Genomic DNA, 18263 nt, shown 5'->3' on the forward strand with positions numbered 1-18263 from the left:
GAATTTTGGGGTCTTTTGTCCCTTAAGTGGTTCAGGATTAAAAACAAAAAGTTTGAGAGGCAAGAATTGGATTTAATTCTCTTACTTTACAAAAAACTGAAGACCAAAGGGACTGAATGACTTGGGCAGACAGGCTAGTTAGAGCTCGTCCTGTTTCTCTCAGAACGGTCACAGACGTGGGATCCAAACACTGGTAAATTTAATTTAGCTCTTCTCTTTCACTGAGTTGTTCAGAATGTTTTTCAGATTTAATGCAGTTTATTTTTAATTCAGGTGCAAACTGGAACATACAGTGCTGGATGAAAGGGGACTTGAAATTATTCATCTGTTATGTGGAGTCATTATTTAAGAATCCATTCAAGAATTATGACCTTAAGGTCCATCTTTTATATGTTCTGTAAGTACCAAATAAATTCATTTGGATAGTTCTACAACACAATTTTTTTAAAATGCAAGAGCTTCCATGTACGGAAGTGCACTACGAGGCCTGTCCTACCCCTCCTCCTTTTATATCCATGGACGTTTCTAGGAGGCAGTTTAGATACAGTTTTTACACGACATTCTTCTCCGTTAGGTTTCCTCTTTTCTCCTGTTGATTCAGGTAGCAGGACATTGCCGATATGGATGGGTGTGTATTCTGAGAGAAGTGTGAACTCTGAGGAGTGTATACTGTGGTTGGTTCTGAGAATGTGGGAGATAAAAACCTGATTCCTGGAGCCAACTATGGCTGCCCAGGAGAAGAACCTGTGCTGGGGAGCTGCTTTGAAGAATGGGAAGCAAAGTGGGAAGGATCAAGTCCCTTGTTCTTCCATCAGCCTTCCAGTCTCCTTCTAGCACCCCTGACAGGTAGATTTAATAAGAATCCTGGAGGTCTGCAGAGTTCCAGCCCCAGCACGGGAAACCAGAGTATAGGAGGCGGGGTTTGAACCTGACAGACAAGAGCTTAATCACCAGTATAATTCACCCCGTTGGCTACTTAGCATCCACACACACCTTTCTAGACATGAACTACAACTTCCCTGTAACTTCATGCTTTCACCTAATAAGATGCAACTACACCTTAAACAACAGGAAATACTCCAACCCTCTCCCCAAAATGGAGAGATGCTATGTCCCAGTTGTTGGTGTATCAGTTTCTAGGCAAGATTTGTAGCATTGATCTCCAGGCAATGTTAATTGCTCCTCATTTCAGTCACAGTCCCATGTGAATGAGTAGTCTGTAAGCCAAATACTAAATTATAAAGTTAACACCACCAAGAATCCTTATGTGAAATAATAAGGGCAAAGAGGAGATTGAGAAGAGATTACGTAATATATATAAATATATACACGCACTCATACGCAAGCACACTGTAAGGAAGAAAATATCCATAGCTGCCACCATTCTCATTTTTATACTTATTATGAGGCTGTAGTTAATGTTTATAACTTATGTTAGTCCACAAGACTAATTCTTAAAGCCACCCCACAGATGTATCACAGATAGGATGCCACTGCTGTCACATCTGAACATTCTGTGTTCCCGTGGTCATCATGTACACCTCTAATGCTGGTTACTGGATGCTACCACTGATGAATCTAGAAGGCCCTGCTTCTTTGTGCAGTTTTCATTAGGGCCGGTGTCCTCAATGGGAGTATCTAATTGGTGAGAATGTGCCCTAGCTGCCGGTGTTTCAGCTTCACAAAATGGTAGATTTTCCAGTCAGATGCTGGGCAACCAAGAAACCTAGACCAATGTCCGCAACAGAAATGACCGATCTATGAATCTCTAGAGGCCCAGAAAGCCTGGCTGAGGTTGGAAAGTGAGGAAGGTGGAGCCAAGGGTGGACATTTATAGAATGGCAGAGAATGAGCTTGTTTGTAGTCTATAGAAAATGACCCAGCAGGGAGAGAAAAGTTGAAGATATGGTAGAAGGGGACCCGCTGAAGATATATGACAGAGAGTGAGCGGTTGAAAAGGTGAGTTCCAGAAAAAGAGCCCAGATGAAGGATTGGTCTTAAATGGAGGCGGCTCCTCTCAACGTCTGAGTATTGAGAGAAGGAAGGAAGCACTGTGGTGGATGAAGATATATTTGAGGTTTGGGGCAGAAAGTTTCCTGCTTTTTGAACAAAATAGATTTTAGTTCAGAGGTAAGAATTCCTCTGCAGAGTAGTACATTCTTACGATGACCTCAGTACTTTGGATGGTGATCAGAAACTCACTGGGTGCCTTCTGGAGAGAATTTCAAATATTATCAACGGGCCAGGGCAGTGTGCTCAGTTAAAAGCTCTGTGACCATGTGTAAGGATTTAAATTTTATTATGTAGAGGATATAGTTATGTCTTGAGGTCTGCATTTTCTGGAAAAGATTTATATGAATGTATCAAGACATTATAAAGTTGCATGGTACCTTAGCTGCAGCTGAACATTTTAAGTTTGTTTTCATCAGCTAAGTAGTCTATTCATCTAAATGGTAGGACTCAGAAAAATGAGAAAATTATGATAAATTAAGTAGATTTTCAACTTGTTCATATGATGAATTTAGCATATTCTTTTGGCTTTATTTTGAACTTAGGCTTCTAAAAATATTAGTGTAGGAAAATGTCATAATAGCATGCAATTTGAGAAACATCCTCTTGGTTTTTTTCCCACCACGTTAATTGTTCTCTCCTTTGTATGATTTGGTTAACATGTCCATTTTACCAATTGTCACATGGGGTTTCTGCCTTGAATTCTATTTTTGTGTGCATCTCTGGCAGAATATCTCCAAATAATTTAAATAAGACTTCAGATCAGGAGAAAGAGCTGACCACTGTAACAAATGAGACCTCCATGGAAGAGAAAATCCATAATGGTGGTTACTATAGAAAAGTTTTTAATCAAAATTACCTTCTGTGGACATTAGAGAATTCACAAGAGAAATCTTTCAAATGCTTCCATGTGTAAATAAGTATATTTTAAAAAGGAACCTAGTGTTTATAAGGGACTTAGAGCCCTATAAATATGTCCCTTAAGGGAAGGCATTATTTGAGCTCAGATATTAATGTTTGTCAGAAAATCTGAAGGAGAGAGACCATTGAAACGTGATATTTTGGAACTGCTTTAGATGTTTTTCTTAGACGGAGGAAGGAAACCTTCTTCCTTTATTAGGTGCCTACTGTACACCAGGAGCAGTGTGGGGAACAATGGTAAACAGCTCAGAATCAGGCCCTGCCCTCCTGGATCTAAGAGTCAAGACAAAGAACATAACAACAGAGTTTGAAGATGCTGTGATGTCATAAACACAGGGACTTGTGGAAGTGCATATGAGAAGTATTCACCACCCCGTTTCACTACTCCCTGTAAAGAAAACCAGGTATTCAACAGTGTAAATGCATTGTATCTTCAGAAGTCAGTATAAAAATGCAACAAAAGTGGCTTCCGGCCATGGGGGAATAATAGGGTCTGGGATTACTCTTTGGGCATAAACAGTTAGAAAACTTGATAAAATGTGGGAAACATTTATTTTCAGATACTGGACAAAGGCAGACCAGAACTGTGATTCCTGAGAGAAGGAAACATAGTGAGTCCTATGCTACGCAGGCTTTCTGGACTGGAGGCAGTTTCCAGGACATGGCGCAGGGCTGAGGAACTGAGGCAGGGCCCAGCAATGTTGCTGAATCGAGGAAATAGAGATAGGAGTTCGGAGCGGAAGGGGGCTTGAATTCATGGGGCAGGGTACTGCAAGCAGGGAAGTGCACAGAAATTAGCATTGGCGTCCCCTTGACTCCCCGGTTGAATACCCATCTGCCCATGATGTTGAGTAAGAAAAACTTCTAGGAAGAGAACAATTACCAGGAGCTGTAAGCTAGAGAATTCCCAGAAGTCACACAGGGCCAGGAATTATTCAAGTTTTCCCAAGCAGATTGGAGAGACCTCATAGAATATCAGTGACATTCAGCAGAAACCCCATAATAGTCACACTTTAAAAATGGGGTCAAATTAACCTTAGAGTCAAAGTGAACCTATAGCATCCCCCAAAAAGCTTAAAAGGAGCTTGAAAGGTCCAGACTGTGCCCAAGTAACTTAACTGACTGCCAGAACAAAATATAACATTCCTTAAAGCAAAATGATACAATCTAACACTCAAAAATGTCTGGCATCCAGTTAAAAATACAAAATATATGAAAGAGCAGGAAAATGGAACTCATAACCAGGAGGAAGAGAAAAATCAGTCAAGAGAAACAGCTCCAGAAATGACAGAGGTGTGGAATTAGCAGAAAAGGACAGCTCCACATGCTCGAGGATATAAAGGAAAGCATAAATACAATGAGGAGAGAAATTGATGGTAGAAAAAAGAACCAACTGAAATTTTTAGAGAAGAAAAATAAGCAAAAATGCTCAATGTGAATTGGGGCATTTTAGGAATAGTGTTACTCAATTGAGAAATATTTCATGTGCACAGGATACAGTGCTGGGCTCTGTGAGAAGTATGCTTTCTTCCTTCCTATCAAGATGGACCATGGATTCTTATTTTATTTCATGGGCTATAATCAGTTACTGTCATTATTTATTCTACTGCTCAGAGTGTCCCATATTTGGCCAATGGGAGCTTATTCAAGCTGGCCCCTCTGTCTTTTTGATGTGTCCCCAACATTTTCTTTTTTGAAGATTTCCTTACTTTCAAGCACTACAACACGTTTCAGGTTGATTTTGCACTTTTCCTGCTATACCACCAGAAGGAGCCATTTCTCCAAGGAGCCCTGATTCCTCTTTATGGAGAATGGGATTTACGAAGCAGTATCTGGGTGCTAGATGCTCTTTGACCCTTGTGTGGCGTTGTTTCTAGGCCTTCTCAGCTACAGAGCTAGTGGTATGCATGTATACACACAATACACACACGATATGTATTTATAATATAAATAAGCCTGTGTTCATACTAATATGGTAATATCTCACATCTGAAGAGAACTTCGTGTTTTACAAAAAGTTCTTCAACTTGTCTCCTTGATAAGATTTATCTTGGTCAGTATTTCTCACCTGGACCTGAGTCATGAGATCTGGGGTGGAGCTACTGGTTTGGGGACCACACTTTGAGAACTGCTGATCTGTGACACTTAACTGAAAACAGATTCCTTAGCCCCAGACCTACCGACTTCTCTGTGGAGGGTCCAGGAATCTATTTTCAACAAGGCTCCAAGTGTTTCTTACGATGAGACTGGTCTGGGACACTGACCTGGTCTTTGAAATTATTTGGGGTGGGCAAAGAAGATTTTTTGGGTAACATTTGTATAGATTACCATTCTGAGATTTAAAAAAGTGTCTTGATTAAATGATATAGAAAGCTAATACTGAATTTTCCAGGTCCATTTTATTGGTTCCTCCACACGTTTCGCTCTCAGTTTATGTCACAATCAGGAACTTGGATCATGTTATCCCATTTGGTGTTATTCTCATAATAATTTCGCATAGATCTTTGCTTGGTGAAGTTTGAATATATTCCAATAAAAATTTTTTGGGAACAAATAATTTGACCAAAGGTCAGAGGACAGAATGTGCTTTATATAAACCATTGTGGCTACCAAAATGAAATTTCAGTACTAAATACTTATATCTCTAACTTCTGAGTAGAAAAAGTCACTCAAATGGTGAAATTTGCAAAGAAGCCAAATTTGAAATTTGACAATTTCTCTTTTACTATTTTCACTTTCAATTTAAAGTTTACTGATGTATAGAGAGATTAAATAAATAGTGGCACTGAATCTGTGTGTGTGTGTGGGCAAGGCATGAAATATTTTACTGCGTGAAAATTTTTCAAAAATTTCAGAAATTCTTAAGTTTTGGTTATTTTAAGCCAATGAGTCTCTTTCATATTTTAAAAATTTAATTATCATTTTAATCCTTATACTTTAAAATTATTAAATTTTTACAATATCATTTGATGTTCATAAATACTTAAACTTCTTTAAACTCTTGTGGAAGGTAAAAGAAGTTCTTAAGATGACTCCAGCAAGGAATAAGGCTGGTGTATTCCAGTTTCACACAAACTTGGAGAAACTTCTGCTCTCATAAATATGAGAAATATCTAGTATTTTCCTCAAGGAAAAAGTAATTTGGAATAATTGTATAACTCTCTAATATTCTGATTTATAGAAATATTATATTAAGATGATTCAGATTATAATCACTTTTTAGTGACAAACTTTAATGTCTTTATTAATCTCCCAAATAAAGTGGCAGTGGTAGCAGTGACATTTATGCTGTGACAATGAGGCATCCTGAGGTAAGGAAACGAGCACTGAGCATGGTCGCATGGGCTTCTGATGAATTCCAGGTCTACATCCTCTCTGAGCCTCCATTTCTGACCTAAAAGTAGGTGGTATTAGTTCCCTCAGAAGGTGGTTTGAAAAATTGGACTAGATAGTGATCCTCAAGGTGTCTTATGTAAATTGTAAATGTGCTGTATGATGGAATTTGGTGATATAGTTAACGTGGTTTCTGTATTATTGCGTCCTTCACCCATCGAGTACCCACCAGTAGGGAGTACAAATGTTTCTAGCCTACAACTTGGATTGAAAAATTTTTTCTTAAAGGGCCAGATGGTGACTATTTTAGACTTTGCTGGGCCGTACTGTCTCTGTCACAACCTTTTAGTCATAGTTAATATGTAAAGGAATGAGCATGACTATGTTTATGGACAGTGAAATTTGTTTCATATAATTTCCATGAATCACAGAATATTCTCCCTCTTTTCTTCTTCTTCTTCTTCTTTTTTTTTTTTTTTGGTGAGGAAGATTGTTGCTGAGCTAACATCTCTGCCAATTTTCCTCTACTTTGTATGTGGGACGCCACCACAGCATGGCTTGATGAACCGTGTGTAGGTCTGCACCCAGGATCTGAACCTGCAAACCTTGGGCTGCCAAAGTGGAGCATGGGAATTTAACCAGTATGTCACTAAGCTGGCCCTCTTTTTCTTTTTTGAAAACCATTTGAAAATGTAAAAAACCCTTCTTAGCTCACAGGCTGTACAAAAATGGGAGTATTTGGCCTGTGGGCTGTAGTTCCCTGATCCTTGCTTAGAACATTCAAAAATTAGTTTTGGATTGATTCTTAGAGCTTCATAATGGGGTTCTCTGTTGGGGTGGTTTAGGAAATTTCTGAATGGAGATGCTTTTTTAAAAAAACAAATTATGAATTACTATAACATATGTATGATATAGCATATATACTATGTAATATATAGTCATTATTATGAGTGTATACCATATATGTTATTATTTGTGCATATTGAAATTATAAAGAAAATGAAAATGAGATTGACTAAATAGAATACGTAACAGTGGAGCGATAGAGAAACCTTATTCTGCAATTATCCTTATTGGTAATCAGCCTTATTCTGCAAATATCCACTGTCGTTAGAAAAGGATGGCATTGGCAAGACCATTGAGGCCAAGAGAGTATAATTCTAACTTTCCTTTTTGTTTTAAAAAAGAAAAATATCACTAGAATTTCCTATCCTTTAAAAAATATTAATGGAGAATGTATGTCTTACTTTCTCTTCAGTTCTATTTTTGCCTTAAAATTTGGGAGTTCTTCAGGCAAAGCATAATACCCTGCAAGCATGTTTCTGACATAAAATACCACAATTTATTTGGTTCGTTCCACATGAATTGATAAAAGCTTTTGATAAAAGCTTTTGTTTTAATATTTGAAAAACACATGAAAGGCACGGTGTGATATTTTTTAAAAATCGCATTTCATTGGCTTTGTTTACAGATTTAGATAAAATTGAAAGTGCTTTCGATTCAAAGCAATATTTTATGGGTGTATATCACTTTAGAGTTTTCAAAAATACTTTCACGTAATTACCTTTGATATGCACAACAACCTTGTAAAGATTGATGGTGCCTACGGGTTCTGTCTTAGTGATTCAGGAAACCAAGGCTCACAAAGATGAGCTTGCTTGTCTATGCTCTTGTGGTTCATAAGCAGACAGAGAACATGATTTTAGTCTCAGTGTTCATTTAATGTGCTTCTTACAAAAATATTATCCCTTACACAGCGCCCAGCAGACAGCTTTGCATACTAAGAGGTCTGTAACTGTTATTTCCTGATTGGATTTTTAGGACTAAAGTAATCCTAAACTCTGTCTCAGGAAACTTGAAAATCTATCATAATTTAAAACATTTCACACGCGTGGGGTGTGTGTAGTCAGATTAGGGTCCATTTCTTTCACACTGTGTTTATATCTGAATGCTCATGTATAGGTTAGTTAGCAGTTTCCAAAACAACACTTTCTCCACGCTGAAGTTTTAATTAGTATATTTATCATTTGCAGTTTTTTTAAAAAAAAATCCTATGGTAGGTGTGTGTTTAACCACTTAAGAAATTGCCAAACTATTTTCCAAAGTTGTGCCATTTTACGTTCCCACCATCAGTTTATTAGAGTTCCAATTCCTCCACGTCCCTGTCATTACTTGGTGTGATTCATCTTTTTAATTTTAGCCATTCTAGTATGTGGATAGTGGTATCTCACTGTGGTCTTAATTTGCGTTTCCTGATTGACTAACGATGTTGGGCTTCTCTTCGAGTGCTTATGTTCATTCTTCTATCTTCCATGGCAAAGTAACTATTGAAATCTTTGCCTACTTTTTAATTGGGTTGTGTGGTTTATTATTGAGTTTTGAGAGTTCTTTATTCTTCTGGAAACAAGTCCTTTATCAGTAGATGATTGGCAAATATATTCTCTCAGTCTTTGGCTTGTCTTTGTGTTATGTTTCATAATGTCTTTCAAAGAACAGAAGTTTACCATCTTGATAAAAGTCCAATTTACAAATTTGTTCTCTTATGGATCATGCTTTTGGCGTTGCATCTAAGAAATTTTTACCCAACCTAAGGTCCCAAATATTTTTTCCATGTTCTTTTCTAGAAGTTTTGTAGCTTTAGGTTTTACATCTGGATTGATGATCCATTTTGAATTAATTTTTGTATCTGGCGTGAGGTATGAAGGGTTTTTTTTGGCATATAGATATCCCATTGTTCCAGCACAATTTATCGAAAAGATTGCCCTTTCTCCACAGCACTGCTTTCGTACCTTTGTAGAAAATTGGTTGTCCGTATAGGTGTTGGTCTCTTCTGTTTCATTAATCTGTTTTCCTATCTTTATGCTAATACTCCATTGGCTTGATTATTGTAGTTTCTTAGCTATTAGCTTCTTATTTGATTACTCTCATGGTTGCTTTGGGGTTTATAACACAGGTCTTTAACTTATTATAGTCTAACTGACACTGTACCTCTGAGTGATGTTACCCTACTTAGCGTGCAGTATAGGAACATGACAACTGCACGTTACTTACCTCCCGCGTCCCTAGGCTCGGCGCTAATGTCATCCCTTTTACTTCTACCTGGTTATAACCCCCACACTACATCAAGGTGATTGTTTTTACTGAAAACAGTCAGTAAATATTTACCCTTTTAGTTAAATTTCATTTCTTTGTGTGGGACCAGACTTCCATCTGCTATCATTTTCTTTTTGCATTTTTTACAATGCAGGTCTGATGATGAATTCTCTCAGTGTTGCTGTGTCTGAAGGAAACCTTTATTTCGTCTTTGTTTTGAAAGATGTTTCCTCTGGGTTCAGGGCTTTAGGATCGCAGGACTTCTCTGCCTTTGGTACTTCCCTGGTGCCTCACCCCCTTCTTGCTTCTGTTGTATCTGATGGCTAAGCCGCTTCAACGCTTATCTTCGTCTCTCAATATGATGTATTTTTTTCCAGATGCCTTTTAAGCTGCGTGTCCAGAATAGCTTACCTCAATTTGGATTTTGTGTCCTACGTTTTAAATATATCCAATACTTTCACATCTATGTCAATATTTGGCCCTTCTTTTTTCATCTAGGCCTGAAGCATCGGAAGAGTGGCCTCTGGTTCCCCAGAAAGGCACTTTTCAGGTTGCTCAGTGTAACTGCAGTGTTGCTGGGCGCTGTGAATGCCGAGTGCCTGTGCCAGCAACCAGACTCGACCACACTCTCCTTATGCATTTCCAAGTCACATCTGGTGGAGTAACTTTTCAGTCACCTCTAATGTCAGTTCAGCCCATAAATGTCGGTAAGTTGTGCATAAAAAAAAAAAAAGAATCTAAACCTCAGTCATACAAACACGTTAAAAATTGCTTGCCTGGGGCTAGCCTGGTAGCGTAGTGGTTAAGTGTGCATGCTCTGCTTCAGTGGCCTGGGATACACAGGTTTGGATTCTGGGCATCAACCTATTTACTACTCCTCAAGCCATGCTGTGGAGGTATCCCACATACAAAATAGAGGAAGATTGCCACAGATGTTAGCTCAGGGCCAATCTTCCTCACCAAAAATAAAGTAAATAAAAAAAAATTGCTTACAGAATTTTTCATTAGCTTATCTTGCTTTGACCAAGGCTGTGATGGTAAGTGCAGTACTAGAGAATGTTATGGGCAGCTTCTGGAATGATTTCACAGCAGTGTAGCTGCCTCTGCAATTGTACTTTAAATTCCTTCTTGAAAACAGTTTGATTTCTTTAAATCCTGTGTCTGTCTAGCAGACATGTATTGTTTGGTTATCACTTTTCCCCATCTCAGATCACCGTTTCTGAATAATTAGAAGCTTGTTTTTCACCTAAATTTATTCCTTCAATAAATATTTCTTAGAGGCTCATGTGTGTCAGCCGCTGATCCTGGAGCTGATCTGGGAGCTCATTCATTTGTGAATGAGACAAAGTTGCTGCCTTGTAGAGCAGGGACAGACTAAAAAAGGAAACAAGTAAATAATTCACTGTACAAATCTGAGTGTAAGAAAAACTCAAATAATAGGCAGTGCCGCAAATTTTTAGTGCAAAGATTCCCCAAATTTTGATCAACTTGAATATGTAATTACAAATGTGAATAATACAGGCAAATCTTAAAATGTGTAATTTGCTAACTCAGTTTCGTGCTTGTGTGTTAAATTGTGTATTATATATGATACATAGAATAATTATATATGATGTATAATTTAACAGTGTTACTATTTTCCACCTATATTTCCTGAAATCACTATATGCAAACTCTATGTGCATCTTTTCATCATTGTTTTTGACATCACTGGAGCCACTTTTCAAGGCACCTGACACAATTTTCCACATATCTTCACCGTCACCTCTTTCTAAGTTACTGGGAATTTAGCACTTTTTGAATCTGCACATGACATTATATTTTGACATTATGATTTTCAAATAATTTGTCCTCTAGGAATATATCTGCAATCTCCACAACATAACTACAATGACATCAAAGCAATTCAGTCATGAAGTTCTACCACAGGAAAAAAATGCAAAATCTGTAAAATATCACCTTCTTCTCTTTTTAAAACCATTTCTGTCAGGTGACTTTTAGAAGCATTTAAAGCCAGCATTGAAGTGAATTGTTTTTGAAAATAAAGTAGTTAAGAGAAGGTGCTATGATGGACTTTATAAGAACCTAATAAAGAATTTTGTCTTTTTTCAGGGATAAGTTTGGGGGAAAATCTTTCCTTATCTTTGGGCATATAATGTCCCAAAATTTTAAGTGCCTTGAAAGCATTGACAGGTGGTGTGATGGAGAGTGTTCAGGGTCGGGGCTATTATGTCAGCAATGGAGGTCAAAGAAGACCTCTTTTAGGAGATGCATTTGAGCCGTGTAAGAAGAGAGAGCCATGCGAAAATCCAGAGCTAAAGGTGCTTGAAGCGGGAAGAATAGCACTCGCAAAGTCCCTGAGGTGGAATGAGCTTGGCAGTTGGAAGAACCAAAGAGAGGGCTCTTGAGCTCAGAGGAAATGAGGGAGGAGAATGTTTGGAAGTGTTGTCAGAGAGTCATCTGGGTCCAGGTCAATCGTGGACCAGGGTTACAGAGTCTGGATTTTACTAATCGCAATGGAAGCTTTTGACCCAGGAGAGTGATATGATCAGTGTGTGTGTGTGTGTGTGTGTGTCTACTCTATCTGTGGTGAAGGAAATTGATGGGGAAGGGAGGAAGGGTAATTGCAAGAGTGGCAGCAGAGGGCTCAGATAGGAGGCTGTTGGGATTGTCCAGTTGGTTTAGCGTTGTAGCCGGGGAGAAGTAAAGAAATGATCAGCTTGGGGATCTGTTTGGGAGATGTTGCTGATTGAACTTTCTAGTGGATTGGATGTGGAGTGTGAAGGACAGAGAGAAAGCAAGGATAATGCTTAGGATGGGGCCTGAGTATGTTAGTGAGTGCTGGTACCATTTACTGAGATGGCGACATTTGGGGAGGATTCGATACGTGTGACACATTATGTTTGAGATGCTTATTAGAAACTCAGGAGATGTTGAGTAGGCAGATGGATGTGTAAGCCTAGAGTACCAAGGCAATATATATTTAGGAGTCTCTGGCATATAGATGTCTATGGGGTCGTATGAGATCACCCATTTAGAGCTCAGTGAGAGAAAGACTGAGGGGTGATCCGAGAGAAAAGAGGAGCATAGGATTGTGGTGGCTGGAAGCCAAGTGGGAAGAGTATTTCAGCCACTGAGAGTGAGCAGCTGTATGGAATGCTGCTGAGAGGTGGAGTGAAATGAATCAGGCAACTGACATTGGATTTGTGAAGGGTGGTGACCATGACGAGAGCAGCTTCAGTGGACTGGGGCGGAGGAAGGTCTGATGGAGTAGGGAGGGTGGGGAACGAACGGGATGCGAAGTGGAAAGAATGAGTAATGCCAGGCCTTCTGAGGAATGCTGCTCTGGCAGAAGCAGGTCGATGGGGTCTGTCTGGGATGGGGTACATAGGGTGTCCAGGGAAAAATTTATTTTTAGATTTCTAATATTAAGGTGAATTTGTATGCAGATAGAAAATGTACAATAGTTTATATTTTATGATTTCACTCCTGTTTGGTATCTTTATCTTTTTGGCCGTGGAAACTCAGTGAATTTCACCTTTTCTGCCTTTAATGTTTAGATTTCCTTCTTTAAAGTAACTAAAATTTGTAATATGTCATATAAAGTAAAAACTTCATTAATTTTGAACAAAGGAAAAGAGAAAAACTATATCTAAATTCCTGAAAATATAGAATGTGAAAAATATTTATGTACTATTTTATTTCTTGAAAATAAAATTCAAATCAGTAAATGTTTCAGTGTAATGATTATTTCTATGTGCATGAGTAATTCCTGTTAATTGTAAAAATCTTGTGATCATAGAGGTGTATAAAGAAGAAAAATGCATAATCTATTTTCTATCATTTTGGCATTTTTCCTATTTTTAACACATATTTATATGTATCCTTTTATTTGATAATTTTAACAAATTAGGACTCTAATTATAGATGTTCAATAAACTTTTAAAACTAACAATATTAAGTATTTTCAATGTTCTCCTCCTGTATGATTTTTAATTGATGTATAGATTTCCTATATAGGGCTGGACCATAATTTATTCAATCAATCCTTTATTGTAAGATCTTTCCATTGTTTCTATAAATTATTTAAAGGTTTTGTTGCATGCTTAGGACTATATACATGACACGTCTTCACATATTATATACACAAATGCATATATACATGCATAAACACACACGTATACACATGAACTCAGGAATCATTTACCAGGTTAAACACCCCGTTAGACTAAGAAACTCCACCCCTATTTCTGGTGACAAGCCAGGGCCTCATAATGCTTGTTTATTGCTTGTAAATTATGCATGCTTTGGGTTATTTGAGTAGGTGTGTCTGGATTGTTGTATTTCAAAATTAATAGATTTGCTGAATTTCGCATGCATGTTTGCCTGGATTTTGCATGTAAAATCTGTATGTATTTTCCAAATAGTGTTCTGCAAATGCTTTTTTCCTTGTCACCCATTAAGACAAGTGGTGGGTGTGGTGGGGGGAGGCTTCAAATATGTTTGGGAAATGCTAGGTTAAATAAATTTAAGCAGACTTTTTAACAGTGACAATTCACATTTATCAAAATAACCTCATTTACTGATGTATAGTTGTTATCAATTGGGGAGAAGGAAATGAAGATATGTGGATTGTTTTATGATAAGGTACACAGAGTAGACCCAATTCTTTTGGTTCTGTAGTTAGCCCTTGAATAAGGTGACCTTTTAAATAGTTGAAAGAACAGGATTTGCTAAAAATTCATTTTGACTTCATTTTATGATTATCACAAAAATTGCTTGACTTAAAAGTGTTCTCTTTGTTTCTCAAGTGAAGCCTGATCCACCGTTAGGTTTGCATATGGAAATTACAGACAGTGGTCATTTAAAGATTTCTTGGTCCAGCCCAACACTTTTACCATTTCAACTTCAATATCAAGTGAAATATTCAGAGAATTCTACGATAAATATGAGAGAAGTAAGTATATTTTAGTAAATAAAAGGAAAAGTTGGGGAGCAACATAAGTAGAATTGAGACTCCCCCCAAGTCCCGTTGAAAGTGCCCTCAGTGCCCATGTGATGCTCCCTCAAGAGCCATCGGTGATCATTTAATGTTGTACCACTGGCTCCATTGAAGGTCAGCATAGGGAATGACCATGTCAACAGCATTTCTGCATCTTCTGTAAAATGCTTTTAGAAAAATTGTTCATATTACTCAATATCTCTTATGCATGGATCCATCTTGTCTATTGAGGAGCATGACAATTTCCTTCTCGAGTTTAGTGCCAGAAAAAGTTCCTCTTGCCAAAAAAGTTCACGTGTATTAGATTGATCTCTCTCTCTTTCTCTCTGTCTGTCCCTCCTGCCCCCCTCACTCTCTCTCTCTCTCTCTCTCTCTCTCTCTCTCTCTCTCACACACACACACACACACAGACACACAGACACACACACAGAGCTAAATGGTTACAGGAAGTCCAGGGACAGGAACTTGAATCCGTAATTATAATTTCTTCACCTACAGACCTTCCCTGGTTTCTGATTTTACATTTCCTCCTTTTATGTTTTTTCATGGCTCAGTGTATTTGCTTACGTGCAGTGCATGCATTTGTAATGTAAAGTGTGTAGACCCCTTTTCTCCTTCTTTCAGTAGGCATTTATTGGGCACCTCCTAGATGTCAAGAGCTGTTCTGCTTGCCTCAGGAGACAGTGGGACGGGAGGACAGGATAAGAGGAGTGTGGAGGTGCTGGTGGGACAGGGCGGGTTGTAATATTACACGGAGGTGGGGGAAGATCTCACTGAGAAGCAACATCTGAGCGAGGGTTTGAAGGAGACGGTGATGTAAATATCTGGGGGAACTGGGTTCCAAATAGAGAAAGCAGCAGTTCAGAGGCCCTAAGCTGGATGAGAGGCTGGCGGCCTAGGGGGTGAGTGTGAACGAATCCAAGATGGTAGGGGAGAAGGAGGGGATCATAAAGAGACTCGGGGCATGTGAGGACTTCCGCACTTGACTTCGTGGAATTAATTGTTATGTAATTTAGAGGTAAAAACCTATCCTTTTAGATGTGGGCTAATTTTTTGAAGACTTTATTTCCATAAAGAGCAGAATGGGAATCCTTAGTTTCATGTATGGAAAAAGCCGAGTTAAGGCTTCTCTGGGCTTCAGCTTTCTCATTTGTAAGATGGAGATAATGGGATTTAGAGATAGGTGCTCTGACAGTGTTTCATGTGTTCCCAATGCCTTTCACCGTTTGTAGACTGTGGTGTCCCCCAGGCTAAGCGGCCAGGGAGTTCAGGAGCTTTGGAGTACGTCATTGGGAAACTGAATTTCTTTGCTCAGCAATTCTTAGCTAGTTGTGGTTCAGGTTCTTAAAATTACTCAGGCCCTCCTTCTGCGATGCTTTCCTCTAAGGACGTTTGTAGTTCTCTGTCCATCACTGTTCATCGTTTCCTTCTGTGTGTGCGTTATAGATGTCAGCACTAGCTTGAAGCTTCCACTGACTTTAGCTGTACCTCTCAAATTCTCCAAGGTCAATATTCATGGTCATTCAGTTAAAAATGTCTGCTGATTGTGATTTTTTTCTTGGACTCACGGGCTATTTCAAATTTTATTGACTTGTGTGCAAACGTTTGTTATGTGATTATTGATTTCAGTTTAATTCCCCTGTGGGCAGCTAACTACTCTGTGTGATTTTAATTCTTTGAAATTTGTTGAGACTTGCTTGTGATCAGTTTTGGTAAAGGTTCCACGTTGACTTGATGCTCTGATGTTTTCCAATAATATTTAACAGGCTGATGAGATTGTCTCAGCGACATCTCTGCTGGTGGGCAGCGTGCTTCCTGGGTCTTCATATGAGGTTCAGGTGAGGGGCAAGAGACTGGATGGGCCAGGAGTCTGGAGTGACTGGAGCACCCCTCTTGTCTTCACCACTCAAGGTAGGTTTTGTAATAGTACCTTCTACTGAGAGGGGAATATGGTTCCTAAATTTGCCTTTGGCATTTTATAACCATCTTAAATTTTGTGGCAGTAAACCAAGAGGAGGAACACAGTATTAACTTTTAATTTAAACTTTGAACAAGTTAATTTGTCAAAGAAAACTTGTTTAAGAGCTCCCAAGTTTGCATATGTCCATAGCAATATCTTGCTGAATTATTCAAAAGGTAGAGTTAATATAAAAGTTCCAAATTCACAAATTCAGAACACTACTTAGATTGATGTTCCCTTAATTTACATTTGAAAATCATATGTGTTTATTTGACATAAATTTCAGATATTAAACTTTTATTTGAACATTATATATTATATATTATATAATAAAATAATTCTTTCATTCCAGACACTAGCTTTTGAGAGTTTGCACTTTTCGTTTTCGTATTTTTAAAGTTATGTTTAACATCAGAAAAACTGCAGTTTATTCCCAATTTCCTCACGAAGATGAGGTGCGATGTTTTACATAGAGCTCAAGAGCCTAAGAATAGTCCTAGCGCTGTCACACGCTGGGTTGGGATGGTAGGAAGACTCTTCATGGTCCCTTGACTGGTTGTCTGGTTTGTTGAATGGGCAAAATTATTCCTACTCAGACTCTCTCAGATTGATTGTGGACGTAGGGAGATAGCAAGTACCAGGTAAAACACTAAGCAGATATTTAACACGTTTAACTAAGTAAGTTTATTTATTGATTCCCTACTATGTAAAAAGCATTGATTAATCAAAAAGTAAGTAGCATTAATGGTTTATTTGGAGTCTCACCTAAGTTTATAGAAGTCCTGGCCCCACCACTTATTTGGAAAGTTTCTTAGCCTTCCTATGCCTCAATTTCCTCATCTGTGAAATAGGCATGTTTTTATATGGGTAAAATGAAATAATGCACATAAAGTGCCTTACTTACCCTTAAAGTGCTCAGTAAATAGTAGGTAGGAACTCTCATAGTTTATAAATACACAATCTCAGGATTCAAAATCTCAATGTAATGAGAGTGAGAGATTGACATGATACGTAACTAACTGCTTAGCAAAGTGAGGTTGTGAGAAGAGCTAACCCGAGCGCTAAGCAGCAGGAGCCATTAATTCTCACTGGGAAAGTCAGGGACCTTGTGAGAGCAGATTTAGGAGACCTGACAGTCTCGTCTCTATTCCTCAGGTAATCATTGAGTATCACAATGTATATAATATGATGCAAACAATTCAGCTTTTAGAATTTTTCATTTTCTGAGGAAAGTTAAATCTATCTTCAGTTATGTATCATTGATTAATAGGCTTTAAGGACTAGCTGTGAAATATGTAGAGAGGAATAAATTAACAACATCAAATTTGAAAGACTGCCCCGTGGGGTGGGGTGAAGTGGGTGGCAGAAGGGAAGTTTATAAAGGAAGTGCAAGGCAGCAGCGCCTGCCCCACTGAGTGGCCTGTGGCTTGCTGCCCTCATTTAACCATCTGGTGAAATGTTTCTCTTCCACAAGAAAATGGCTTCAGTCATTACCGTTTTACTTTTTAATTAGATCTGAAAACCTACCCTAAAGAAGAGGAGAATTCTAAAAGAATCATCATTGCTCTTAAAGTTTGAAAATACTTGAGTTATCCATTTATACCTTTCTAGAATAATGATTCTTAGCAATGTTACATATTCAATTGGATTAAGATGAAAAATTTTAGATGAACTTTTGATCCAACATAATCATTATTTGTGTTACCTTTCACATAAGATTTTGTTTTGGGTTGTTCAACCTAAGCTTTTAGGCCTTTGGGTGGACATATTTGTAGTTCTATTTTACTTTTTACTAAACCTTTTACTCTTCTGTTACCTTCCTAACTCATGTCAGTATCTGTAGGATTGAATTTGCCTGGTTTCTTAATCTGTTGGATCATATTGTTATGCTTTCACATATAAAATAATCAGATTTAATAATATATATATAAAGCACACTCACAC

The 18263-nt window shown here is 38.1% G+C and overlaps 1 protein-coding gene across 9 annotated transcripts in view; it reads left to right on the forward strand.

Annotated features, from left to right (window-relative positions):
- The window catches only part of LEPR (leptin receptor), a 69287-nt gene that overhangs the window by 22526 nt on the left and 28498 nt on the right, over positions 1-18263 (forward strand). For all 9 annotated transcript variants that reach the window (XR_011494791.1, XM_070486507.1, XM_070486511.1 and 6 more), the window contains 4 exons: positions 274-397; positions 9856-10064; positions 14169-14314; positions 16126-16270. Coding sequence is in view for 8 of the 9 variants with exons in the window: in XM_070486507.1 (XP_070342608.1) it covers positions 274-397; positions 9856-10064; positions 14169-14314; positions 16126-16270 (624 nt within the window). In the remaining variant the exon portion in view is untranslated. The remainder of the gene's footprint in view (positions 1-273; positions 398-9855; positions 10065-14168; positions 14315-16125; positions 16271-18263) is intronic.

Source organism: Equus asinus, chromosome 16 (assembly GCF_041296235.1).
Source record: "Equus asinus isolate D_3611 breed Donkey chromosome 16, EquAss-T2T_v2, whole genome shotgun sequence".
Classification (NCBI taxonomy): Eukaryota; Metazoa; Chordata; class Mammalia; order Perissodactyla; family Equidae; genus Equus; species Equus asinus.